Below are 16,650 nucleotides of genomic sequence, written 5' to 3'. Positions count from 1 at the left end.
CTGGTGTAAAACGTACTGCTGTCCTTTTGGAAATCATTGGGTAGGCTCCGATTGCTGTCTTGCCCCAAAATCTACTGATTACTTTTCTGCATTGACACTTCCAAATATCCGGGAGCTCTGGATAGTTTATAACTTGCCAGCCCGAGAAACGGCTGCCTTTTGCATGCACTGTCAGAACTGATGCTCAATGGGAGGGAGAGTTGATGCTATGAAAGTGAGGCTTGTGGTTTCTGACTTTCTTTACCTACAGTTCCTTTTTCTGTCCGTGAACACAGGTTTACAATGACCACATGCACTGCAGTGCAGTTCCCATTTACATGGGTGAAGTGGTCTGTAAGCATAACCCATGTGGATGGGTCACGGGCTTTCATCCATGTAAATGAATTTCTTTAATAAAGTACGTAGAACTGTTAATATGCTGTTCTATGCATTTGAATTTGAACACTGGACTCTGGGAAAAGATGAAATCAAGGTAGGTTACCTTTTGTACAGTGACACAGGCCATTGGAATGAATGCAATTAACTGCCTTGTGTTACTTGGCTATTGCAAGAATGTAGCACAGTTGGTAATTGCAGCTATTCCCAAGATGATTTGGGTGACAAATATGGCTACAGGGATGGCTCGAGTGTCTCTGTGGAATGCCACTTCCCTGTGTGAAGGTACTAATGAGATTCTCAGTGTGTGCCCAAAACTTGCATCCCTTAATCACTGCTCTGCAGTGATTCAGTTTGAAGTGCCTGGTGGGGCTGATAGCAGCAGTGGCGTAACTTGTACCATCACAGCTCATCAGCAGCTTCCAGTGGAACTTGACTGGGTTGCACGGTGAATGGTAATCAAATTTATTTGTGCAGGTCCCAGGTTTTCAAATGGGCTCAACTTTGAGATAAAGGATGCTGTGCTTTTTCTTCTTTGTAAGAAGGCTGTGATTTATCCTTAGTCATCTTGAAGTATTTTTTTCTCTAAGATGCATATCTTGTCATCATATACCAGGTTACTACACAACTCAGCCAATCTCTGATTTAGGGGGAAAAAAAAAAAGCACACCATTCCTGTTTTCCTTCTAAACTGGACTCTAGTAATCTTTTGTGTGGAAAATGGGCATGAGTATTTCACAGTGTAATCTGTATGAATCTTGTTCTGACTAAAACATGAGAAAGCTTTTCTTCAGCAGCTTTGTGAAGGGCGATCCTTGAAGAAAGCTCCTCTTTCTTTAAAAGATATTAAAACAAGAAGCATCTCTCGCTATGCAGCGTTGCCAGCTCTGCTGAAAGTGGGGTTTGATGTCCTGTTGAGCAGTCCCTGTTACTGCCAACAGAAGATGAGTACTTCAGAGTGCAGCCTAAGCAGCCACAGGTAATGTATGCCAACTGAGGTGCGTGTCTGTGCCACTTGTCCAGGCTGTCGTTTGCATGCTGTCGTGGCTATTCAGTAGCGCCTTAATTTTATCTTAATAAGTTTAGATTTATTCTAGGATCTTGCAAGTTTGACTTACCTAAGCTTAATGAACGCTATGTGTTTGGTATGGAAGAATATAACTTTACAATATTTGTGTTCTCCCATGTTTAGGTGACTTTTGTTAACAGCAGTATTTAAACAACAGTATTGCATGCTCCACTACAGATTTTACTTTCCAAATTTGGGTAAATTACGTTGAAGGTAAAACTGCTTCCGTTATACGTGAAGTAACTTTAACTTTCTGATCGTCTGATAACAGAGGAAGTAATCACTTTAAAGCTGTAGCATTTTTGAATGATATTTCTGCTAATTTTGTTAATTTTCCCCCAGAGTAATACATCTTACATCATCTTTTTTGAAGATTTCTCCTTGTTCTCAAAGAGAAAGCTGGAAGAAATGCACGTGTGGAAGCCAAATTGAAGAATTGCAGATCTCTGATGGAGGCTTTTTCTACTTAGAACTGCTGCATCTAGGCAAAGCAAACAGACAAGCAGCTGTGAGGATTCATGAGTGCTTTTGAACAGAGGTGCTATTCCTGTGTTTGCCAAATAATCACTGTGTTTTATGTCGTATATGAAGTTGGTGCTTTAAGTGTAAAATTAGGTTTCTAATAAGTGTAAATGATAAATGAGCTTGTAATTCTGCGCTTGGGGAAAAATAATTTTTGCAGAGTTTGCTTGGCCTTGGCTTGTAGAACAACTACTAAGGTTGTTTTGAGTTCATTTTGAGTATTTTGAAGCAGCCTTTTTAGCAGTAGGAATATGCGGTGACCATCCTGTAAAGCAGAGAGGCTGCTCTTGTTGCTTCAAAGGCATTACCTGACACTCACATTTGTGCTGCATTCTTACTAGAGTTTGGAGCATAACAATATTTCTGTGCAGATACTGTAGTTTAATCAGGCACGTATATGATGAGTGTAAAGCTGTACTTTGCCTAACTTATGTGTGTTTCATGTTTTAGCAGTGATAGTCGTGTAGAAAATAAATTGCACTGTGTCAGACTTTGTGCTGCTAATCAGAAGGAAGGCAACTCATGCTGAATTTTAAGCAGCTACGGTTTGTGACTTCCCAACTTGCTGAAGAGTTGACTGAGCCATTTCTGGTAGCAAAGATGGATTTAGGAGAGGATGCCAGACATCCTAATAGCGTGACTTCTTAAAGCATAGATTTTAATTGCAGGCTAACACACTTCAATCTTAATTGCCAAGTAGACACTTCAGTTTTTTCTTTTTTTAAGTTAATAAATTTGTGTGAGCTGTAAAATGAATTTTATGTATTATGTATGTATAATTTTCTGAACCAGCTGTGTTAAGTTTATCAAGTCTTGAAATGTTGAAACAAACTGCCTGCTACTGAAGCATGGAGCTGAAGTATTGGCCTGCTCTGCTCAGCAAGGACTAAAGCTTGGTAGGGTCCTTGTGCCACCCCGAATTAAGAGCTGTGTTGCTCTCCATAGAGCTCACACCCCTGTTGTAATAGAAACAGAAGATGTCTAACAAGTTTTTCACCTTGTCCCTGTCAGATCTTACAGATGGGTTATTCCCTTCAGACACGTGGGAATTCTTACAGTGCCAAGACTTCATTTCTCCCCTATAGCAGGACTGTGTTTTATGATGTTTTTGTAATTATTTATGTTTTAATTAATAACACTCATAGCAGCACAACTCAGGAGAAATTGCCTGAGGGCATCAAATACACAGATGTAAGATTTCACTGCCCTTTTTTAACAACTGGGTGAAGGCACAGTCTGATTAAAAAAAAAGTGCAGCTGAAGTTGACCAGAGCCATTCAGTTCTGATTGCTGCTGCAATGTCTTTCTGCATGCAGGCAACTTCTAAGCTGCCTCACTGCTGTTTCTTATAAATATCAAAATGCTTCTGGCTGTTCCTGTTGTGATGAATAATGTCCAAAACTCATTGCATAGTTTGTTGTGTTTTCTGGCTATGGTTGAAGGCTTTATATGGAACAGTATGGAGATCTTTTTGATCTTTCCCTGTAAATGTCTTGTTGGATTTGCAGTCTTTTCTGTCTTTTTACCCTTTTATTTTTTTTTTCCCCTCAGAATGTGGGCTGGCATCTTTGAAATGATATAAATAATAATACCTGCAAATGATTTATAATAAAATACCAGCACGTTCAGTTTCATCATTTAAAAGACATGGAAATAGAACTTCTATCCACTTTGTAGCAGTGCCTTTGATTTGAACACACATCACATCAACTTGAGTCAGCTCAGAGCAAACTACAAGAGGAGTTACGTTGTATAACAGATGAGGAAAAGAGTGTTTTACCATTAATGCCAAAATAGCAAACATCTACTTTTGACAAGCTGACAGACCAGAGGACTGAAACTTAATGAATCTTAATGCTTTCTGTCATGTACTTCAATTTTCTCAAATTGTTTCTCCAATTAGTTCTGCTCTTTGTGAAGGAATGACTAATGATAATTAATACATTCTTATCATTTGCATATTCAGGCTCCAGTGTTTCTAAAAAACTTAGATATGTGTATGAAGGTGAGCCACGTTTCTGTAGTTTCTTTGGGCTGTTGGAGTTTTTCAGCTTTTCAAGTGTGTATTTTCAGCTAAGCAGGGGGAATATGGTGGATGCCTTGAACAGCCTCTTATGCCTTTGCCATAGAAATAATCTGGGGATAACTGATGTCTTAAAGCTCTTCTGTAAAGAGGTTTCTGCTCAGCTGCTCTTTAAGTGAGAGATAGGGAATGTAGGCATGCGGTGTCTGCGTACCTCTTGATGTCATTCAGTTTTGCCCTGCTCGTAACGTGCACGCATGGAGAGATTTGTGCTAACACATCATATGAATTCTGTTTAAAATCAGTAGGGTATTTTTGCTGTTGCTTTTGTTGTATTTCGTCTGCATAGGAGCTGAAGCTTTCCATGCTGCTCTGCAGGTACTTAACCTTTAACTCTAAAAACATCTTGGTTTCTGCTTAATTAGTCCTGCCTCTTATACAAATGCTAATTCAGAGGAAAGAAAAGAGATGAAACAAGTACATGTTTTCTCCATAAATAAAAGAACAGCAGGATAGAAATCTATAATGGATTGGCAAGATGTGAAGCAGCAGCTTGAAGAAATGCAACTCAATATTTGGCAGAATAATCAACTGAAAAAGATTTTGTGCGAAGGAAATGCTTTAAAACTGCTAATGCAGAAAAATACCTTGAGATTCTAATGAATGCAGGATGGAACCTTGTAGAAACAAACAAAATGGTTCACTATAAGCTTCCAGCATTCTGTCCTTGGATTGGTGCTGCCCCATCATCTCAAAGGGTGGCTGTGTCCTCACCAGCTTCTTGTGAGAGGATTGCCCGTTCTCCACAGCTTCCAGCCTGCAGCTTGGAGGACAGAAATGGGATGAAGTAGGATCTGAAATAAGATGTTTATTGGGATAGTTTGTTGCTGGTAGACCCTCAGAAAGCTTCTGGCTGGATTCAGGGCTGTGTTCTGCATGTGACTGGCTTAATGCTCCTAAACTGTGAGGTTTCAGTGCTAGTGATTGAAGCTACCACTGAATCTGGCGCGGGTGGAGGAATGAGGCTGCCAGAGCCCTGGAAGCCTGCAAGGACTGCAGTCTGCATGTCTGAAATCAGCATCGCCAGAAAGCTACAGAAGGGCAATTTATTCAGATGTGCTTTATCAAAGCAATGGAGTGCTTGCAGCCTCAGCTGCTTTATCAACAAATATTTCATACCTGCCTTGTCATTGGTGTAGTTAAGTATGCGCTATGTAGCGGGGCAGCTTGCCCTGGTCATGCTCACCTCTGAATATTCCATACAAAATACTCGAGCAGAATAGCAAAGCTGGCTTTCCAAAAGAATTTTCCTGAAAGAAATGTTGTATGTACATCCAGGAATTGTTGGGATGGAGTCTAAGCAACCGAATAACATATTCCACGTGTGTTTTTGGTAAGCTGGTCCAAGTGCCACGAAAAGGGCATCAGATAGCACAGAAAACTGCTTAGGTTTTGGAAAGTTACAGAATAGAGAGAACAGGATGTGGTGGGAAGGGATTGGGCAGTGTTGTTCACAACTTGAAATACACTGGTTGTACTGTCTCTCCTTTGACATCTTTTGGATTCAGTGATGATAACCAAGTTGGGTTTTGATAAGTACGGTTTGAGGTAAGATCTCCAATATGTATTTCAGTACCCTTCTCTTAAGATGCTGACCACCCTGGGCTGGCTGCTAGGTAACTGAGTTAACTGACAGGAGGAAGTTTTCTCACACAGAGGGTGGTGACGCACTGGAACAGGTTGCCCAAGGAGGCTGTGGATGCCCCAGCCCTGGAGGCATCCAAGGCCAGGCTGGATGTGGCTCTGGGCAGCCTGGTCTATGGTTGGTGACCCTGCACATAGCAGGGAGTTGGAACTAGATGAGCATTGTGGTCCATTTCAACCCCAGGCCATTCTATGATTCATTCTATGATTAATGTGCTAGCTAAAAGTTCAGTGTCTTCCCTCTTCTCGTGTTAGCAGGCAACAAACTACACATCTGCTCTAACTTTCTGCAAATAAAATGTGTAGTGGCAGCAGAGGGTCTATAACAAAAATCCTTGCTTGTGTTTTAGCAAGAATTACAGACAAATGTTTCCTGATGTAACCTTTTTTTTTCCCCTCTCGTTTTCTTCTTTACAAACAAGCCCACAAAAATACAGTGCTGGTTCAGCAATGCTCGGTGCCACTGAGGTCACAAGAGTAATAAAAATAAAAGCTTATTTAGCTGTATGTAGAGATTCCTATCGCAGAACCATCAATATTGCTGGCAATATCAGTAGTGCAGGCATAATTTTGTCATCTTTATTGGGCTCCTCAAGGCTAAATTTTGAGCGTCAGAACTGCCTTTTCCTGCAGATAAGAAGGGTTTAAGTGTCTTAACGGCGATGCCCCCAAGCTGCCCAAAGGAATGGGAAGGGCAGGGCTGGGGCCTCAGTGCTCAGTTGCATGCTGGCAGGGTCTGTGTGTGCTTCTGCAGTCATTTGGGCATTGGTGGGGCCCCAATCACTGCCTGTTTTGGTGGTGGCTGTGTCTTATAGCCAGACTTCAGCTGTCGCATCAATACCTATCATATATCCCATGAGCACGCTGCATCATTGGATATTGCAGCTCAGCTCACTGCTGGCATGGTTATAAGCTCTGTGTACAAAGCAAAACCACCAGTCTAGGATTTGCTAAGTTGTTCATGCTTAATTTTTATGCATGGGCACAGTCCTAGGTGAGAATGTCTTCTACAAACCAGAAGGAGAAAGATGCTGTTGCAGATCTCTTCTATGCCTCAAGTAAATATCTGCTACTGTTATCAAATAATTGATAAGAAGAATGTGCAGAGGTGTTAATTCCTTCTGTTTCCAGTGAGTTGGAGCTGCCAGGGCATGACACCTTCGCACTGCAGGCCAAGAACTCGTCCTTCCATTTGCACCTAGCAGATTTTTCTTGTTTCCACTCCCCAGGGTGACAGCTGCTCCAGGAGCAGACGAGGAGCAATGACACTGAGAAATAGGTTCTGGCTGCACTGTGAGCACTGGTCAATAGCCTGTTTCTGAGTAGGTGGATGGCAGAGTTATCACAGCTGCACTTGGTCGATCTGCAGCAGGAATTCAGACAGGGTGCAGTCATCTCTTTGCTCATTGCCCAGAATTGTGTTACTGAGATGAGTGTCCTTCTGGAACCCTGTAATGGGATTTGAGAAAGACAGGTGAAAGCTGTAGGTTGTAAATAGTACTTGTCGAGCTGGCTGGAAATGCTCCTCAATTTGTTAGTGGTTCTTTAGATATTCTGCTGCATTAGTATGCTAGACATGAATATTGCTGTCTTATTAGCCTTTGAAAGTGACAAAGTTATAGAAGCTGTTCATTAGATTTGCCTTCACTTGAAAATCATTTTAAAAAGCTCTTTTTCTCTTAAAAACAGGTTGTACGTGTTTGAAAATGTCCTTATGAGTGAGGAAAATGCTGACAATCAATCAGGTGTGAGTTTTATCTTTAATAACACAAGTAGATGTGTGCTTAGTAAAGAGAAACAGCTCTTAAAACAGATCCTGGTACTTCTCACTTACACCTCTCGGTACCAGTTCTTAATGTGTGACCTTACTTAGTGCTCTGTTAAACACTCCATCCTCTTAAATGTAAGCAAATTTCAGTGGCCAACTTTTGAGATGCTTTAAACTGGTCAGGCTTCCAAAGAGTGACTACTTTGAATGTTTTGCAGTGGTGTTTTGGAAGTGCAATTATTTGTTTTACTTACAGAAGGCTCTCTTTGGTCCCTAACTAAGTGTATGTGTGAAGATGGCCACAGCAAAGGTTAGAGCTGCAGCCCCTGAATGCTCTATGCTGACTGGAGAGTCTCTTGCAGGCTTTTAAACACTGCTGCAATCGAAATAGTAAAGCACCTGAGGTTTTCCACCGAGAAGTACAGGAGTTGAGTCCTGATGCACTAAATGTGCTCATATATCCTTCTGAAATTGACCACAAAATTCAGTCAGTCCTACACTCTGCGAGATTAATAACTGCAGGTTCCGTGGTTCACAGTGCTTGCTGAAATGGAGCTATTTTGTAGGGGGAGAACTGTTGTTATACAGTACAGGTGGTGGAGATGGTGGTTGGGGAAGGGTGTTCCAGATACGAGCCTTGATCCGTTGAGGTCTCATCAGATGAGTCAAAACATGACCATGAAATCCTACTCGCTCAGACAAGACTGCTGTGGGCTCTGCTTCCAGCTTTATTGCTGCCTCCCATCAAAAGATGATGCTTCCTATGGAAGCAGTTGCTTTCTGTTTCTGGAAATGGTCTCTGCTGGCACAGGGTGGTTCAGAGCACACATGCAAACTGCTTGCTTAACATCAAGTCAGCTTCCTTCAGCTGAGGCTGTTGTTAGCCCTGCTTCTCCTTCATCACAGTAAGATTCCATGTGCAGGATCCTCTGGGTGAGAAGCATTTGGCTAAGGATGTCCTTTCCCTGTTTTGCCATCCCTGGTGACAGCTGAGGTCAAGCAGCACCAGGCTCTGAGCACCGGATGGAGCCGTAGGTGTCCCTGTTCATTGCAGAAGGTTGGACCAGGAGGCCTTCAAGGGTTTCTTCCAACTCAAAAGCAATTCTATGATTCCTTTGCAAAACATATCCCACATAGGTGTCACCTTGTATTGTGATCATCTGCTTTATTCTGTTAGTCAGCCGTACTGAGTGATCATTGTGCATAAGCCAGAAGATTCGTGGATAGAAGGCAGAATGACGGCACAATTTGTTTTCTGAAGACATGAGCTGAGGAGAATACTTCCCTTATTACAGAAATGCATTAACCCAATACCCACGCATATTTTGAGCATCAATATTATGTTTTCATATCCCGCAGTAGATTAAAACGTCAATCACACCATCCATATTTCATAGCTCTCCGAAGCCTCGGGGAAGGTGCACATGTCTGGTGCTGCTCATGCCCCACCAATAAAACAGCCCTCTAGAAGGAGATCTGCGCCGGCCATATAGCAAGATGTCAAATTAATTGTGCCAAAATAATGAGTTAGCACCAAATGCTAATTAAATATTGATGGAAGTCATACTTTCAATTATATTCATTATGGTGCAATGTGTTATGTAGACATGAAGTGCTTGGGATGTGGGCATATTTTATAATTAGTCTTGTCACATAATTGCACTGGAATTATTTCTCTTCTGAAATCCATTTCTAATGCACTTGGAGGTCTGTGTGTACTATCCTGTTGTCATAGCAGAAGTCCTTTCCGTTCTTCTGATGCTCCAGGAAGGCGGAGATTGATTTCACCTTCCCGATGGCAGATCTCACAGCACTTATTCTGATTTATACAGCCTCTGTGTCTCCTCTCCTCATTCACAAGGTGCTCTTTGCAGAGGTGGAGCTGGAGGAGTGTGGGGCCATGTCTTGCTGCAGCATCACGGTGTCAGAGGATTGCAGCTGTAGAGAGGCAGAGCAGAGTGAAATCTCAAAAGCATGAGCAGAGAGGAACCTCTATGTGATGTCAGCCAGAAGAATAGGATCACAGGATTGTAGGGGCTGGAAGGGACCTCCAGAGGTCATTGAGTCCAACCTCCCTGCAGAGTAGAGGACGTGCAGGGCTTCTGATCTCTGCTGTGGGGGAAGGTTTTTAAGCCTAAGATGTCAGAGAACAGCTCTTTGGGAAGAGTTTAATTCAAAAAGTTTACTCACAAAGGGAGGTGACGCACTGGAACAGGTTGCCCAAGGAGGTTGTGGATGCCCCATCCCTGCAGGCATTCAAGGCCAGGCTGGATGTGGCTCTGGGCAGCCTGGTCTGCTGGTTGGCAACCCTGCACATAGCAGGGGGGCTGAAACTAGATGAGCATTGTGGTCCTTTTCAACACAGGACTTGATTGCTTCAAGACTAATAGCAGGATCAGTCCCAGAAAGAATCTTGCTGGAATATTTTTTGTATGTGAAATTGCCTTTAAGGAGAAATGGGCACACACTGCAAAACCCACCAGTCAAACGTGTGAGGTAGTGTGAACCTATTACTCTCGAGTTCCTTGAGCTCTTTAGGAAGACCAAAAAGTGACTTCCAAGGTCACTCTTCCCTCCAACTGGAGGTGGGGAGGAGGGGGAGAGGCCTAGACCTGGGAGCAGGGATGCTCTAAAAGCATAGGAGTTGAGGCAGATGGGCAGGGTGCAATTAGAAAGGAGGGTGTGGGGTTTTTCCTTCTAGAAGGAGCAGCCTTAGTGGCAACTGTCCCAAATTGTTCCTGAGAAGGAACTCTGATATTATGCACTGTGGAATATACATGAGCCCAGTGAGAGGCATGTGAAAATTACCAGCGGTGAAGCATTGGAGAGCAAAAGGAGCAGTTCAGCCCAAGAATAGATAACACCCAGCAGAGCAGAACGGTGGCACCAGCTGCTGAGAGGGTGATTCAGTGCTTGTAATGATTTCCAACTTCACTCTATCACTGTGGAAGTATTCCTCATCTAAAGTACCAAACTTCTCCGGACCATCAGAATAGAATCTCTCCATGTCCCGGATGTGTGAAATTAATGACTGAATATTATGCTGAGAGCCATTTAATTAAAAACGCTGCCATTAATAATGCAGTTGGTGAGAGCATGTGTGTTATGTAATTAAAGATAGCACATCAGTAAATGATACTATGCAAAACCAATTCAAAAAATTCAAATGAGGCAGAGCAACGTAAGGAACTTAATTCAAGTGGGAATAAAAGTCACTGTGAAATAAGCTCAGTTTTCCCTGGAAGCTGCAATTAATCTGCTTCTGGCAACACCACTCAATACTGGTGTTGTAAGTTTTAAGTAGGGGGCTCTGCTGGTGCAATGTATCAAAATACCTTTCTCCTTTGGCCAGATAAAAGGACAGCTGCCACTCAGATCTCAACAGAGAGACTGAGCTGCCGAGTGCCATTCAGCTACAGTGCTACTACTGTAAGCAGTCAGGTTGTGCTCGGTCTGCTGTTTGCATCTGTGTGAAAGCCAGGAAGGAGGAGGTGGTAGAGGGAGCAGAGATGGCAGCCAGCATCACCTCCAGCTCAGGTGAGCATCGTTTCCTTTGCTTCCCCAGAGCTCTTGGGCTAATCCAAATCTTCAGTGATGGATGTCAGAAACGTCGCAGTTAAATATATCTGACATAAAACTACTTAATTTCAATCCACTTCTCAAGTACTGTATGGTACTGAATAGGTTCGCTTATCATCCTAAATGTGGCTTCTTGAAATATTTTTAATCCCTTGGTTTCCCTCCCCAGAAATCTGTGTTAAATGTCCCGCACCAAGATGTGAGGTCAGCAGTGTAAGTTTGCTCAGCATCGCCTGCTGTTTTGATGTGTGCTTCAGGACCACCCAAGCGATGGGGCAAGAACAGAGTTGTACTGACTTACGTAGACCAAAGGCTCACTGCTCAGTTCTGATGGAACACATCAGCTCAAGTTTTGAAACATTTGACCTAAAATCAGCCTGATACATTTTGAAAACTTGGACTGATGGTTTTAAGAGCAGACTACAAGAAAATAACGCAAGTTGTTATGTGGTTATTGCAGTTGGTGCATCTGGATCTGGCAGCATCTCTGTCACCTGTAGGATCCCCACACCAAAAGATCCAAAGTCTCACGGCTTGGGAAGTGGCATTGGCTGTAGCAGATGATACAAATCTTAAATTACTAGGAGATAACTGATAGCTTTGGTTCTGCTTTCTTCTTCATTTTTACCTTATGAGCTAATGCAAATAACCTCACTGCTTCCTATTTCACTGTTCCCTTCCTTGCCAATTTGGACCCAATTATAATGTATCACCTTTCAGGAATATCGCCCGCTTATTCGGAGCTGTTAAGATAAGGTAGCCAAAACTTAATTGGCTGCATAATGACAAAAGAGCCACATACAGTCTGGGAATGAAGCAGGAGAATAGAGAAGCCGGATTTGCATTTGAGGTGGCTAAAGTGTACAGCAGGATGGGGCGGGCATGGGGAGTGACAGCTGAGATGTGAGGCGATGGTCTGAGGTCAGTGGTAATAGAACTGTGCTGCTTCCCAGTGATGGCAAAGTGGCAATGGCACACAGCAAGTGTTTCAGAAGCAGCTTCTGGATAGCTGAAAGGGGTGAGTGTGGCACTCTGACCCCGTATGGCTTTTATAAGTCAGATGTGGCCTGATGGTGTGGCCTGATGTCGAGCTGAGGCTCTGGCATGGCGACTGCCTTAATGATCCACCACACTGCCTCTGCATCCCAGCATCCAGGGGGTTTGTGTTAAGCTTCATCTTAGAAAAAGCATTCTTTGTGAATTTTTGCCTACAAAATTCAGTCTCAGATTCCAGGTTTCCTTCTGGAGTACCCACAGCTGCAGACCTGCTTCTGTCTGAAGCCTACCGAGGCACTGGGCTGGAGGCAGCAGCACTGCAGGAAGGTGTTGCTGTGTGTCCAGGAGATCATGTCCACTTCGTGTCACTTCCAAGTGCAGACTTGAGCAGGTGGTGGATCTGGGTTCAGCTCTTGCCATCCAGTTACCTTGTAACCTGGGAAGGAATTACACTGATTTGCAGGGGCTTTTCTTTTTTGTCAGTGACGAATACAGTACCACATTCTCAAAGTACAGTTCAGTACCAGTTGCCAATCCATTAGAAACATTTTATTAGCTTTCTTAGCTGTATTAAAACTGCTTCTGCTGGACATCTGAGGTGTTCACGAGGCACAGATGGGAATGGCAGGATCTGTTTTTTCAGATGAGACAGCCTACAGCTAGAAGTGCATTTGAGTGATGTGCGTCTCATTGAGCTGCTTGGTTTGTGGCTTGTTACTGTCGTTTCTACTGTGCATATTTGAATAGGAACAGTGATAATGACAAATCATTATTATACTATAAATAAAACATTATCCAGATTACGCTGGTCAACAGAGCATAAAACAAACAGCACATTCTAATGTCCTTGAATTACACGTGATTGACAGGGGAGAAAGGGCAGCACGGGAGGCTGATTTGCACCCAACATCTTCGCCTCATTGCTGTGAGAGCGTTTTCAGCCACATCAGAATCGTTCAGGGGTTTCCACATCCATTGAAATGATTAAAAATAAAACACCAAATGGCTGCCGTTCCTGCATTTATGTACGATGTACTGCCTGAAGGAAAAAGAGCCGCCTGACTCCGGTGCATATCATCATTTGCCTGCCGCTGCTAGCTTTAGCGATGTATATCCAAGTGATGGGGAGAACAGGAACAGGCACACTTACCAAGGACTTTATATCAATGCAAATCAGTATTTAAATATGTGCAAAGCCATACTGTTAGGTTCATTGGTGCACGTTGTGCTGAACCTGCTAGGTTGAAGCGGTTTCTTTTTCCCCTGGTTTTGACTGCAATCAGATCACAAGTCTTTTCTTGCAGTCAGTTTCTCAAAATTGGTTCGAAAAAGTATACCGTGATGCTTTTAACCTGATTTTTAATGCATTGACTGGAAAAAATGCAGTGGTTCACAGTGAGTTTTCTGGCATAGCTGTCACGACTGTCATCTTGTGCCAAAGCTTGGGGAGGAGGTGGTTGGAACACCGTGCACAGCGCCCAAAAAGTGGTGAGATGCTGCTGCTGAGGGCCAGAGCTCCATGCAGGCAGTCTCCTCCACAGGAAGATGTTTGGGCTGCTGTAATGCAGACCCTGAGGCTCCATAGCACCTCTCATTTAGCACAGCTCTTCTACTTTCAGTGGCCTGCTTGGGGGCATTTGCTGAAGCAGTTCATGACTGTGTTGAGCAACACATGCACTTCTTTCCTTGACCCTCATGAATGCTACTGAACTTATTTTGCCCACTGTACTGCAGACTTAAATACCTCACAGAAGAACAAATGGCGCTTGGCACAAATATTCAGCAATATGTTGTGGGAGTGTTTTGTCATTTATTTTTGTCCCCATAAAGCCACCAAACAAAACTGGGAGAAAAAACACAACCAAATATGCTGCGAGTGAGTGACAGATTTAGCAAACTCTCTTTATTTACATACAAATACATGTACACATATATTCTGTATATGTACACATATTCAAGTGTATATACATACATGGTTTCCACATACTCTACAATAAATAGCATGTAGGGTTTTCTTTCAATTGCCTACAGTGCTGAGTAAAAATACATGGCAATAAAATCATGGCTTACAGCTAAGTTACAAAAGCACCAGACACTGAACTCATAGCAATAAATCCGAGCTTATATACAGCTGGAACAAGGACACGCTATACAGAATACAAAGTAGAACACCTTGTAGGAATCGACAGTAAGAGACAAACTGAAAAACATTATTTAGAACAGGAGGGACTCTGTATGAGAAGAAGGAAAGCAAAGCAGTTAGGTTCTTGGCAAAACAAAACCACACGTTTAGTTTGGTCACCTGAAGAAGAAACAAATTAATCGTTACTTTCATATTTTAACAGTAATTTTTTCTATGAGATTTTATCAATGAAATGGGAATTGATCTCATGAGTGAGTCCTTCTGAGCTGTTGGGGTGTACAGGGCACTCGAACTGATTATTTTAGCAGTACTTCATTTAAGCCACGTTCGACTTCTTGCTCCCTGCATGTTAGTTTGACTACAGGCAATAGAAGCACTCCCTTAGCTAGCTTTTTCCACAGGACCTGTGATATGGGGCTGTGACAGCAGACTGACAGCAGTGGTAAATCAACACCCAAAGAAATGGCAAGGAATTTGTGCTTGAAGCTGCACTGCTGGAGCTAACTGTCCTGCAGAACCAAACCACAGCCAGACCCTGGGCTGTCACACTCAACCGTGACAGAGCAACGTGGTTCCATGTGGGTGTGTTGGTCCAGGTAAGTACTTTACACCAACAGCAATTGTTTGGAATCTGCTCTATGAGGTGAAGGTGCATAGATCTGTGTTGTCCTCTTTATTTTTCATTGCTTAATATATTGATCTTAAATATGGAGTAGTAAGAAAGACAACCGGGTGCCATTAAGCAGAAAATTTCCTCCTCCTGCTGATGGATTCTCCTTGCCACAACATGGCGCTGAGGCCTAAGAAGCAAGACAGTCACTTCCATCCTGTGGAAGCTGGCACCATTTGCAGACCTAAACAGAGATTATCTTTTTCCAGGGTACATATGCTCAGTCACTGTGAAACGAGTACTGGTGCATATGTGAATGCTTGGGGATGGTCAGAACCACTGGTGACAATAGAAGGAGGAAATGTACACCAAACCTGCACACCTGGTGGGTCTAATAAACTAAAGCTCAATATCTAATTACATCATTGCATATTCATGGACAAGAAGTCTGAAGGAAGTACTACTCACTCTTCACTTTGATGAATACATACAACTACCACAGCTCATAGAAATCCTTTCCTTCCTTTCTCCTCTCCCTTAGAAATAATGCTTTCTTTTCATATTTGGACTCGATACTTTATGAAATTAGTGGGAGAGCTGTTCGTTTGGATTTTCTATGGAAGCAGCTGAGAGTCATCTTTATAACTTGCTCTTAATATTGTCATCTCCTAAGGTTCCCAATGAGAAAGAGAATCATTTCCTGCTAAGTGTTGTCCAATTCAAGTGAAAGATAACCTCTCTGCCTTGGAGTGTACTTTAAAAAACTGATTTTCAAGATCGATGCTCATTACGGACATAATTTGCTTTGATTTTTTTTTTTAATCATGTCTGCCTAGTAGCTCCCTTATGAACGATGAGTACTAAAATGCAATGGTCTCAAATGAAAATGATCGTTACGTAAACAGTTTGATTAGTTACGATACAGCACAAACACAGCTACGGTTCTTAAAGACTTTTGAACCTGATAGGAAAAACATATTCCTCTCCAGAAGGTTAATGGAGATGCTTACTTTTATGACTGGTGCTGGATCTGTACAGTTAGTCAGGGCTGTGTCAGCCAGAGGACAAGTACGGAGTCTCGCTATGGTAATTATAATCGGGACAGACCTTTTGCACCAGTTTGTAATCTACGCTGTAAAAGGCGATGTAAATGCAGATAACTTTGAATGGTTTAGAACACAACCAGGAGACATGGCTTTGGGTCTGCTCTTGATAGCAGATCTTTGAGGGGTCGAAGTTGCACAAGGCAGTTTTTTTAGCGCGATCTGTTTTTTCGTACTCGATGCGGCAATTGAAGGACTTGGATTCCTTGGTCTCCAAAGTTGACTGTGGAGACGACTCGAATTCGACCACCTTGGAAGGTGGCACCAGGCTCACAGAAACGTTTCCCAGACCTGTGGAGTTATGTCGGAAATAAACACTGAAGGTGCCGTTGCCGTGATCGACGATTTTCCCTGTGATCAGGAGATTCAGTTTAACAGTTTTGATGTTAGAGTGGAAGTCGCCCCATCCAAACATCTTCTTGAATTTCCCCGTTTTTACTATAGGTCTGCGTTTAGTTCGTGCGAGAGATTCCTGAACCTCCGTGATGTTGGACAACCAATCCCAAAAGTTTTCTATGCTGTCTGAGTAGGACACCTGGCCATGTTTCAGTACTGGGGATGGCTTAACAAACAGACGTAGCGGGTTGATGATCCTGGAGTGGACCACGTTGTCCACTAATGTCTCTGCAGCATCCTTGTCTTCCCAGTCCAGCACATCTGTAGCTTGTACGACTTGATTACCATCACAAAATACCTGTTCCAAAACAGAAAAAGAACTGTATGAACTGTGAAAAGAAAATGTCAAGCTACTACAGGAG

At 42.8% G+C, this 16,650-nt stretch overlaps 1 protein-coding gene across 1 annotated transcript in view; it reads right to left on the bottom strand.

Moving 5' to 3' along the window:
• Positions 1-15,842: 15,842 nt before the first annotated feature.
• The window catches only part of NXPH2 (neurexophilin 2), a gene marked incomplete at both ends in the record, with an annotated part of 30,325 nt that continues 29,517 nt past the window's right edge, over positions 15,843-16,650 (bottom strand). Inside the window, one exon of the mRNA XM_079539417.1 lies at positions 15,843-16,586. Within this exon, the coding sequence (XP_079395543.1) occupies positions 15,843-16,586 (744 nt within the window). The remainder of the gene's footprint in view (positions 16,587-16,650) is intronic.

Source organism: Tetrao urogallus (assembly GCF_951394365.1).
Source record: "Tetrao urogallus genome assembly, chromosome: 8".
Classification (NCBI taxonomy): domain Eukaryota; kingdom Metazoa; phylum Chordata; class Aves; order Galliformes; family Phasianidae; genus Tetrao; species Tetrao urogallus.
The sequence above is the reverse complement of the archived record's forward strand: the minus strand, read 5'-3'. Positions and strand labels throughout refer to the sequence as shown.